Source organism: Coturnix japonica, chromosome 2, assembly GCF_054131305.1.
Source record: "Coturnix japonica strain WE chromosome 2, WE-NBRP24, whole genome shotgun sequence".
NCBI lineage: Eukaryota > Metazoa > Chordata > Aves > Galliformes > Phasianidae > Coturnix > Coturnix japonica.
The window spans coordinates 108,652,201-108,664,322 of NC_140664.1; the positions used below are offsets into that span (position 1 = coordinate 108,652,201).

Below are 12,122 nucleotides of genomic sequence, written 5' to 3' on the forward strand. Positions count from 1 at the left end.
GTGGTACCGATAAATGCTTCAGAAATGACATATTTTACAGAGGGACTACTGCAATTTTTTTCTCTCCCGCACAGCGATTAATTGCTCACTGCAAGCTACACTTCTGCTTTCATAGCACCGGGTCCTTATCTACCCTGCAGCTTCCACACACTGATTTGCCCCACAGCTGGAGCACAAATCAGGGATCATGGCCTGCTTCAGTCCAGCCCTATCCAGACAACATTCAGGGCCCCAAAGTTCTTCACACAAAAATTGTTTTCCTATCCAGAATGCCCTTTAAATCTGGATGACTTTAAAATGACGATTGCCAACACTTAAGGGAAGTATATGCAGCATGCTGCTTTCCTGCAACATTTCATTTCTAAAAGACATCGTGGCTCCTTTTAGATTAAACATCTTTCATACAATTCAGCCTAAAATACTAGATTGATGTCTACAAAAAGAACACCTCTTTCAAGTTCTACAGAAACAACTTTTGGATAAGATGTCAGTGTTAAACATCTGAAAACGTAAACATTTTCTAAAGCCTATTACAAAAGAGCCTGGGTAGAAAGGTCTGAACGACAACAGCTTAATCTGGCCCATGCATCACACCTCCTTTCTGGAGAGGGCACGGCTCCACTAATTACAGCCTCCAAGAGATGATAATTATGGGAGCAGACAGGTACCCCAGGCAGCACCACGACATTTCCTTCAGCCGTTTGCTTTCCCTTGCAGTTGTACCCTAGTTGCAACCTTCCTCCGACCTCCCCAACAGGGAGTGCAGCTCAGCGATGACTGAGGCATCCAGTAATTCTGCTGTCAACACAGGACACAGCAAGACAGACCGATTCCCTGTGTGCTGTAACAAATCTGCTAAAGAGAGGAATGCCTTCAGCTGCAGTTTCACACTCTGCAAATTGGTTTCAGTATAAAACAGAATTTCACTTGTAAAAAGCCTAATCTGGAACAGAAGCGCTGATGCTTAACCTCAGGAGTGCTAAGTTCTCCTCTGTGCCTTTTGAGAAACAATGCAAGCTTCTGTCCTGCATGTAAGGCCTCCCCCCCCGCCATTATTTCTGAAGCACAAAATGCTCCTGGCAGTGCTTTCAAATAAACTGGTTAATTATTGAAAAATTACCTTTTACCTGTTCGAGTGAGCTGAGAAAACACAGCTTACAAAGAATTCAATTATGTTTTCACACATGCAGCAATGAATGTACTCCGCAGAAATATGTCAGACTGAATATTCATATACTTATTACCAGAGATCTGAATTTCACTGCAGCAGTTGGTGAGGGGGAAGGCTCTGATCTGTGGGCAAAGCATGCCCTTTGTCTAAATGCTGTACAGTATGTGGTAATTACAAGCAAAACATCTGATACAACTACCAGTGAACTACCACGTCCCAAGTTTTACTTTCGTATGTTGGAGGACATCTAAAATTTGAATAAAAACATACATTAATTTCCCTTTAGTTTCCCTGTCTCTGTGTGCTTTTGTTGACCAGTACTCAATATTCCACTGATCTATCTCATAGCCCAGTCCCTGCTTCATCTGAGTTTACTGTGAGGAAGAAATGGCAACAACAGTCCCTGCATCTTCACCTGCTCTACAGATCCCCGTGAGCTTCTGGTGGGAAAAATGAAGCAAAAGAGCAAAAGCAAACATGGTAGAAACTGCACAGTCTTCTGTGACTGTTTCATTTACTAGTAATCCAGCTAAAGCAGCATTTGCTTGCACAGATTTGCATGAGATGATGGAAAACTACAGGTACCAGTGAAGAAGTCTTAATTACCAGTGGATATGGCAGGCCTTCAGCCTGTGAGCAGAGCACCCTGCCTACCTAGCCCCATTCCTCTTGTCGCTGTGATGGCTTCTACTCCTCCTGGCAAGGAAAGTATGTTAGAAACAGCTGCTATTCCTCCTTCTGCTGCTTTCCCTCAGTGGGAGGATGGCAGGAGTAGCTGCCAGCAAGGCAATGGCTCAGCTGATGCCAACTATTTTTACATGAGAGCGCAGTCTTGCAGGCTGCTGCTGCCCACCTGCTCAGAAATCTAGAGGAGCACTTTGCAGGAGAAGGACCCGTGATGCCGCCTTTTGCACCACAAATTGCCTCCAAGGTAACTAATACTTTAAACACTTCAATTTTGTTCAACTGAAGTACAAGAAAAGACTTAATCCAACTAGTAATGAGATCCTGAGGTGCAGTTCCACTGTAATCAGCAGTGGAAGTCACATCAGGTCCAAATGTGACATTTTCACGCACAGGTACCTGGAAATAAGGATGCAGCTCTCCAGTCACTTTAAGCTTCTATTATCTGTTTTCTTTTTTTGAGCAGTCATCAGATGAAAGACTTGCCCTCTCCTTTGTGCTGCATTTCCACTCACATGAGGTGGATTGAGTGGCAGATCTGGCTGAGAACTCACCTTATGGCTGAGTTGCTTTTAATCTGGAGTTTTCTAGTGTTACCTACTGTGTAGCTGCATAAAACCATATGGCAACAAAAAGGAGGTGGTGAAGGAGTGAGGGCAGGGGCTTCTTCAGCAACAGGCACCATATTATTGTTTTAGAAGCGTTTTTACAGTTCTTACCCCAACCTGCCTAGCTGGAAAAATGACATCCAACCCCATGCAAAAATAAAACAATCAGCTATGAAATATGAACTACTGCAACTTCCCTCTGAACTCTTTGAGAGCCCTGCATTATACAAAAGATCACTGGTATTCCGCTGCAAAAACTGAAATAAAACTAAGGAAATTTTGAATGCTTTTGCTTTTCCCTGTACAAAAATTTCATAGCACGATATTCAACTTTCACAATTGCTTGATAGTCATTTAAAACACAAAGCTCAATTTCTTGCACCGTTGTGGCATTCAGAGCCAACCAGCAAACAACCACAAGAATCAACCAAACCAGCATGAAACCTGTCCCCATATTGCATCCAGACCCCTCTCTTATTGCTGTACCAACCAACTGAATCCAAAACCTATTATCAGTGGGCTCATTTTGAAATAAAACTTCAACAGAGGACCCATTGCCGTGTCATTCTCCAAAGGATTTCCCTGCGGCAGCATGCCTTCCCTAAAAAATGTCATTATTAACAGAATTAATTTCTTACAGGGGTTTACGAGTCGGGTCAGTTACTAGAGCAATTATCATCAAATCCGAGCCAGCATATTATCAGTCAGTGCTGATACGTGAACCCAACAGATAATAACTATCCTGGAAATGTCCTGGAGTAATGAGGATACACATAAAAAAGCAGATCTCCATTCATGCTTGGTACAACAGCAAATTCACCCCTTGCTTCCAAAATATAACCCAGCTCTAGTTCCCATCTAGCTAGCCAGGACAATGAGCATTAAGGACATCAGTCATAGAGTAGAAATATGCTTACATATGTCAGTAAATCGATTCACCACTAACATCTGCCTCAAAAAAAGTTTTGCTTGGCAGTTCTTACTGCCTTACCACCTGGGAAATGAAAATATCCACATGTCACTATGTACAAGACTGCTTCTCAAATGTAAAAGAATTTCTAATTTTACACCTTCAGCTGGCTGCTACCTGCACAAGACTCTCAATTTACTATTATGTTAATAACCCCCAGTCCTTATGATGCTATGGGATATGAGCACATGAAAGGAGGAGATCAAGAAAAGCTGACTCAAATGAGAAAAGTGAGAACAGTAGAAGGAAACCACACAACACCCCAGTTTCAGACCCATCCACCAAGGCCTTGGCAGAAGAGAGAAGCTTTGCACTGCGAATGGAAAGAACAAACTTGAGCTATGGTGAACGGTAGATGGGAACCAGTTTCACAACCAGAGACCTACTGTGGAATATGCTTGAGTATACATGGACAAAGAAATGTAACTTGTGAATAATTCTAGATGCAGCTAGGCAGTATGTGTGCAGATATTGACACTGCAAAAATATTTGCATTTGGTACTTGTTAGAAAACTTTCACTATCAACTCCAAACAAATATTAGTTTGGAACAAAGAGCATGTTAACAGGACACAAACATTTCAGCAGGATGGCAATATTTGATGACGTATGGGAAAACATATTAAAAAAGTCAGTAGATATGACACTTTTTTTTCTAAAGACTTAGTAGATTGCCTGGTATCAATTGCCCAAAATTTTACTTACCTTCTCAACAGGGGTATTTTCTTCACTTGTTACACTTGCTTTTCTTGATTCATTTTTTGTTCTGCTCAGCCTCCGGGAGACCTTCTCTCTAAGCAAAGTGGCATATCCAATGTGTTCGTAGATGGGATTTGTCGTCATTTTGGAAATATACTCGGAAGCCTTTGTTTCTATATACAACGTTATCAAGCCATCTGTTACTAGATCATGGATTGATTCAAATCTTTTCTCCCCAACGAAGTGCTTCCCATCATAGAACAACCTGTAGTTTAAGGTCTGATTGCCAAATCTGCATATACCAGAAGAAAAGGAGGGAGAGGACAAAAAGACAGAGGGAAGAATGTCAGAGGGAACTCACGCTGTCAAAACACTTGAAGAGATCATTTTGCTGACATGCTGAACTGTCTGGACTGCATATGGAACATGGTGCAAATGGATCTCTGTGGTGCTCCAGCTCAAATTAAAACCCAATCCTACCTGTATCCCATGGAGTAGGCTACAAGCCATATGACTCAGATACACCTGAGTTGAATATAAATCCTGAAGGGCCGAGAGAAAGCCAAGAGAAAGGCACATTGTCACTGACATAACCTTATGTGGGATGTATAATTGTGCTGAGGGCTGGTCTGTCCTGAATTGTTTCTGAGGTCCTGAAACTGGAGAAATTTAACTATCATGTCCATTATTTTCAGCCACTGAAGAGATGGACACTGTAAGCAAGCAACTCAAACCCAAAGGTCTGAGCCACCCTCTGGTAAGAAGTGAGCAGCTCCTAATCCTGGGAGGTGTAAACTATGTGTAAATTCATGGCAGCAGCATGTTCTGCTACAACACCAATGTGGAATTCCACTCTCGATTAAACAATTCAATAATATCATACTGGCTTATGTGGCTCCATGTTGTTCCAAATGTGCACATTCTGTACACTTTGTAGGGCATTCAAATAAAATGATGTAACTCTTATTTTTTCACCCAAGTTTTTCATACAAATTCTCAATTGTGAATCAAATTCATTTTTTGAGTCTACAAATATTATCTGGATGGACTTAGAAATCATGCAGTTGCGTCAAAGCAGGGAATTTGCCATAATCCCCATCCTCTGGTAGTTCTTTTTAGTCTTTAAATCTCTCTCCAAAACCTTAAGAAATTACATTTGTCCTTTTTCAGCTGACAAAAGTTGTTTTTAATTTACAACACTTTGCAATTGGCACGACTCACCAGCTTTCCAACTCTACCATCTGCACATCAATATGAAGTCTCAGAAGGATTTCAGCACCATTTCACAGCCACTTGGGATAAGCAGTTTTGCTACTGGCTTACTAATAGGAAGGTAAAAATGAGGATGCACGTCCCGCAGAAGGAATAATGCTATAAGCACTGTAACATTTTGCCATGGAGTTTGTTTTGTCAAAATCCAGTGGAATATCTGATCCTTTTCACATTAACACAAAATACCTTTAAGACTGTCACATGGAAAGGTTTTGGATGGCACAGCTAAGACAGGAGCAGCTTTATCTTCAAGAAAAGGCACCTGTGAGGGGTAGTGAGGCAGTAGCTCAGGATTTTGCTGAATTCTGAGTTCAGGTGTACAACAGTCTTCCTACTGTGAGCATCCCATGCTTCATACTGTATTCTACAGTAAGCTTGAATTTCACTTGGGGGAAGAAAACTGACTTCTGATCTGCTGCTGGATCTTGTTATTTTTCTAGGCCTGATTCTTTAAATATCAACTATTGCTGGAGTTGGTGTAAAACACATCACAGAGCTCAGAGAACAACCTAGCTGAGTCCTCTGTCAGGATATTCTTCCTTTGTCCTCACCTACATACTGTAGAGTTTTCAAGTAAAAGCTTCATGTTTATCCCACTGCAGCACACAATTCTAGATAGCAGAAATGCTGAAAACAGGCAGTTCTAAAAGCGATCTCCTAGCCAAATGCTAACATACAGACATAGTTAACTGTGGTGCCTCAATAGTTCGGTTGCTAACAAGAGGGTGCAAAACCACCCCAACATCATGCAGCGTTTTACATACCCGTGGGTGCAGACATCCCTCAGGCAGGACTGACAGCGCCTCCTACACATACATCTTTACAGCTGAAATAAAACAGCATTTACCTGAGAGCAAGTGTGTAGCAGCCGGGTTGCCTCTGGCTTTCTCTTAGAATGTATGCTCCTTCTACACCAGCAAGTATCTCATCTGCTTGCTCCCGAGAAATGATCCCATGGAACCTAAGGGAAGATATTGAAGCAATTTTCAGAACAACCCAATCAGAAATGCCTCCCTGCTCTACTGAAAACCACTGAAAAGCTTCTGAAATGAGACTGCAGATGCAGCAGGACACAACACTGTCTAACATCTGTGTGAACACCTGGTAAGTGAGAAGAGCAAACAACAGCCAAGCGTTCCCCAAAAATCTTTTTCCATAAATATACCATGTTTTCTTACAACTTTTCTCCTCTATCAGTCAATACTTCTTTTCTGTAGAAGTTTTGTGGGGACAGAATAGAAAAATGGGCAATAATGGTAGTATTTTTATTTTAAATGCTGATGATTTCAAAAGAAGAGGTCATTCTTATTCCTAGTTTTCTTTAGCTTTTAATACTGCTTCCTTAAGATTGTAGCTGAAATTGAGAAGAAAAATGGCAACAGTCACTCAAAATTCTTTTCTGTCCATACTGAAGCAGAAGATATTTCACATCCTCAAGAAAAACACCGTTTCCTTTATTTGAGTCAAGTTCCTCATTCTGTGTAGCAGTACTTCTGTGATTCTTTTGCCATTGTATTTTATGAAAGAAAGGCCAGGGGATGCATAATAAACTTTACAATAATCAATGCTTAGTTGTGATCCTTCCACAAGTACAAACAACATCTTTACAGCAGTTTCAGTCTTAACTCTGACACACATTTTGCTAGCTGATAAGTTTCTAAGTGTCTCCTTAAAGGTTTCGAAAGTGCCTATTTTTGCCACTGTCTCTGAAAAATGGCACCAAATTGTACTGACCTGAAGTGTTTTCTCTTTCCTGAAAATACATTTGAAGTGGCATATTTCTAACACTGCCTCTGGCATGGTAGTGGAAAAGAAGAAAAACACACTGGATGTAAATGCGATTGTTGTCCTATTCTCTTAAGTTGTATTTTCACAACTAATATATGCTGGAAACATTAGATTTTGGTGATTTTACCATAGTAACTTTACATTCAAAAGTATGTAGATTGACTCATACATTCTTTTCATACTGCTGGGGACAGAGTAATTTCCTGCTGCATCCAAATCAAAACAAGCATCCTCTAGATGACATAATTTAAGCATGTTTTTACCAGTAAACTCACGGCAATTTGTACACCTACTTAAAAATAATGAGCACCACCAGAAGCTTATTATAAAATAAACCAGGTTTTACTGTAGATAGTAGAAAAAAAAACCCTCTCCTGGTACTCAATATAAGAAACTACTGGGACAGGATATCTGGGGCAGCTGTGAAATTTCTTTAACCATGGGTGTTAAGCACAGGGTAATCCATGCATTTCTCATGTATATTTTCAGTAAATATATGTATGAGCATAAAACCTGTTGTGCATGGTGCAAGATTGCCTGGGCTTAGCCTTCTGCCCATGACAGCAGCCGACAATAAATGTTCATGAAAAGAGTACAGGAAGCAGTTAAACACTTCTTTCACTTCACATCCCTGTCCATCCATCTATCACTGGTTAAGCCAGAAGTTATGCCATCAGTTGTGACCTTATCCTTCATGAATCAGAGTCACACTTGGAAAAACTTCAATATCACTATGCTTATGGCCTCCTCAGCAACACATGGCAATGAACCGGAGAGGGATGCTGTGAGCTCCTCTACTGGGCATTCACTGAAGAAGGGCTGTTTGTCTTCTATATACTGTAGTCCATCACTTTGCTCTGCCTTTCATTTGTTCTACACTCTAAATACAAGGGAGAAGGAATGGGGAGAGGGGGATCTGCACTGCTTAAAATGCAGCCACTCTGTGAATTTACACAATAATATAATCTCATATGTTCTATTTCTTTCCCTAGGAGGTCCTGATCCTCTTTCCAAGTAGTATTGAGCACTGAGTCAATTGCTGGTACAGGGCCGTCCCCAGTGGTTCTGAAATCTTTCTGAGTTGTAAGAATGGATGTGATATCCTAAGGGATAAACTAAGGGATATCACATCCATCCCTACAGTTCTGCCAGCCCCACACACACCCACGGGATGCCAACCAGCATGCACTGCATGGGTGAAAGCTTGTTGCAATGGCTTTATGTCTTGCTTTAGACAGTGTCATGGCTTGCTTAGCTGGATGCTGTCTTCAACTCCGTTATACTGCCATGGCTAGATCTAAATTCCCTACTGTCAAAGATAGTATTAAAAAAAAATGAAACTCAGTAATTAGGGGCAAGCTGCTGGCTCTTGAGCTTCTCAATAGCAGAAAAGGTTCATTAAACACAGATGTGTCTGGGATGGAAGGAAATAAGAACAGGGGATCTCAGCAGTTTAGCCAGTGATAAGATGTTAAGCCTCAGCAGATTACTCCAGTAAAGGCCAATTGCTAGCACTACAAGAGATGCTGAACAAGGAGACCGTGGTGATTTCTCCCTTTCAGCTTTACCTGCTAAAAATTCCTTGCAAATACTGAATCCAGCTCCTTGCGAGTAAGCTATTGACAAGTAGGAAAGCTGTTGAGCTTGACCTCTAGCAATCCCTTATTTTCCTTACAACAAAAATGCACCGACACTTGGGCGATTTTAGATCTAGTAACTTTACCAGGATCAGTAGTACTTTGACATGCAGCAGAAAGTGTGTGTACTTCCATATCCAGGTGTGAGTGTTAGGCAGGAAGAAGCATAAAGACACCCTTAAAAAGGCACTAATGGAGGCAAGCTGCCCATCACAGGGTGGCTAGTAGGTTAAAACATCAACAAGCATAAAAGGAAAAACCACTCAAGACAGTATCTTTTTTCCCCCAAACTGTCCTTGCAAACATAAACCTGAAGGCTTCAACAGTGTCAGAGATCGTGAGCAGCAGTACTGAACTGTAACATCAATAACACTGATCCAATATTAGGCATTCAAGATACTTAGCTTCCAGTTGAAGCAAAAGGTAAATTATTTGCCAGAACTCCACAGTGTTTTTTTGTTATTGTGGCTGTTTTAATTCTACAACTTTCAGCTACACCCAACACATATATAAAAGAGAAGGATACTTACTCTCTTCCATAATACTTTGGTCTGTTCTCCACCTAGATTTTGAAAGAAAGGAAAAAATGTTTCAAACAGTTTTAAATAAGCAACATAAAAATGAATTACGTTTGATTATTAACAAGGACTATTGTGCGACCATCTAAGTGCTGAAATTCTGCAGATTCAAAACTGTGACCAGAACACGATGACCAGAACAGAACAGGAAAATAAAAGGAGGTTGTTTTAGTGATGGATTTCTAGAATTGCACTTCCCAGAGGTTAGAAAAAAAAAACACAGAACTATATCACATTGCATAAAATCTGATCAGCTGCATAAAGAATATGTGTTAGTATTTTTTGCCAATCTAATAGTTACACAACAACTATTCCCAGCTATTCCAAAGATCTTTGGATCATGTTCTAGGAATGCAATGTTTGCATACAGAAACTTGGGGTATTCTGATGAGTGCATATATTCCTCAAGCTCCAATAATTGTTGAGTTCTCTGAAAGCAAACGTCAGCCCTTATTTCTTTTGCCTTGTTTTCTGAACTGCCTCCCAGTTCCTGGACGGGCTCTGCAGGTGATGCACGGCCCGGCGCGCAGCAGGCAGAGGCCGGCAGAGGGCATGGCTCCCCCAGCTGAGACCCACCCGATCCATCTGCAATTGGTCCGGGCATCCTCATTTACAGACTCCAGGACATCCAAACGCACGTTCTTGTTTTGATTAAGTCTCATTATTTCACTCATAAAAACTTTGAATTCATGGAGGTCCTTTACTTCTAAATAACAAATGCGTGTCACTACTTTGGATTCAATAATTTATACACTGTGCACTAAATTGAAGCAGCTGCCTTTGTACCCTGCAGTCGCTAAGGCTCCAATGCAGCGCAAAATGAACTAAGGTCTGTAGAAGATAATGAGAACCTTCAATGGAAGTCCTATGGGATTTCAATCAAGTCCTGACTGTTCTTCTTTTCCAGCTTGATGTTTCTTTCCCAGCACAGCTCTGACAATAGCAATATCATACCCTTGAAACTCCTGCCCAGGAATAATACTCTTATACAAACATTCTGGAGCTTTAAGGGGCAGGATTAAAAGCAAAAGTGAAATGCAGAAGAGAAGAAAGACCAAAATCAGAGAATTGCCAAGTGCAGGTGCTGTGTTACTGTGTGCAAATATGGCAACTAAGAAATAACAGTACATGAATTCAGTGTCTTTTTTTAACATTCTTTGTTCACTTCTCATATGACCACTGGAAATTTGAAAAGAGTATTCAGGCTTTATGTAAAAGTCATCCACATCACATAGAAGATAAAAGAGATCAAAGAGGTCTTTAATAAAATTGTTACTATTTGAACCAGCCTAGCCCTATATCTGAACAATGCCACATTTTTGTAAGAAAAAGAAAGAACTCAAGAAAAAGCTGTGTTGCCTCAGAAAGAGAACATGGTTTATATGCTCACAGAATCACAGAATTGTCTGAGTTGGAAGGAACCTCTAAAACTAATCTAGTCCTACTCTCCTGCAATGATCAGGGACACCTACAGCTACATCAGGTGCTCAGAGCACTGTCCAGCCCGACCTTGACTGTCTCCATGGATGGGGCATCCAACACCTCTCCCAGCAATAAGACCGTTCATTTTGAATAGCATGACTTGGTTTTATCATTTGGACTTGTCATCCTTATGGACCCGAGTGACCCTCCAAACTATATTTTTATTTGGGAGCTTAATCAAAAAACAGGTATCAGAAGCTGGGTTAAGTTTATAAGACCACCACATTCAATCCTCTCTATTGTGGAAGTAAAGGCCAATTCTCAGTACATTGAAAATGATGACAAAGAACAAGCAGACAAAGTTTCCCTCCCACAGAAAGCCAAATAAAACCCTCACAACACAGAAGGTGAAGTGTGACTTTCATCTTGGATTCAGAACCTGCTTCTTTAAATAAAAGTGATTTGCTTTTGCCTTGATTCTATACACAGAATAAACCCGAATGCTTTAAGTGAACCTCAGAAAGATAGAGAGGTGTCACCTGCCATCAAAACTGCCTGCAAGCACAACTTCCCCCACAAATACAAAAAATATAAAGTATAAAAGCAATCCCTACATATACCTCTCAGCAAATGGAGACACATTTTGAATCCCTCTCACAACACTTTTTTATGCAAAAACCCGAATTTGTCTGTGACACTTTTATCATTTAACAAGCAACCAACTAAAATCCCCTGCACTCTGTGATTTCCCTTTTTCCCTGCTGTTTGCAAGTTAAAAGATTTGTTCTTCTGAGAACCCACACAAAGCCCATCAAATCCTCTCTCCCTCTACTCATCCCTAAAGCAAAAATCCCAACACCTTTATAGCATCCATGTATCTAAAGCAGCCACAGTGTCAGCACTTTGTTTTAGACAAGGAAGATATTGCAGTGCTCTGTGAAGTGAAGCTGCACCTCTGCCAGACCATCCAGGAACACAAATGAAAGCTGTGTTGTGCTGGAATTGAGAGAGACTCTTATTCTGTGCTTGCTGCAAACTTTGGCCTGAAATAATCATTAAGCTCCTAAAGCCCACTTCTCTGCTAGGAACAAACACAAAGAAACAAAGTTACAATGACAGAAAAGATCAAAATGACATCAGGGTCTCTAGATCAAGCCCAGAATGTTGGATTGAACTTGGAAATAAACCAAAAGCCAACACAATAGATGGAGCAGAAACTCAGAAGTATCAAAGCAGCCGGTAGTTCTGCTTTGCACTGACAGCAGACTCTGTACAGACTTCAAGGAAAAGCCTG

At 40.8% G+C, this 12,122-nt stretch overlaps 1 protein-coding gene across 2 annotated transcripts in view; it reads right to left on the reverse strand.

Moving 5' to 3' along the window:
* The window catches only part of CHN2 (chimerin 2), a 152,493-nt gene that overhangs the window by 61,426 nt on the left and 78,945 nt on the right, over positions 1-12,122 (reverse strand). For both annotated transcript variants that reach the window (XM_015853812.3, XM_085540546.1), the window contains exons 4-6: positions 9,359-9,390; positions 6,251-6,364; positions 4,138-4,423 (exon numbers count right to left, since the gene is read on the reverse strand). In XM_015853812.3, the coding sequence (XP_015709298.1) occupies positions 4,138-4,423; positions 6,251-6,364; positions 9,359-9,390 (432 nt within the window). The remainder of the gene's footprint in view (positions 1-4,137; positions 4,424-6,250; positions 6,365-9,358; positions 9,391-12,122) is intronic.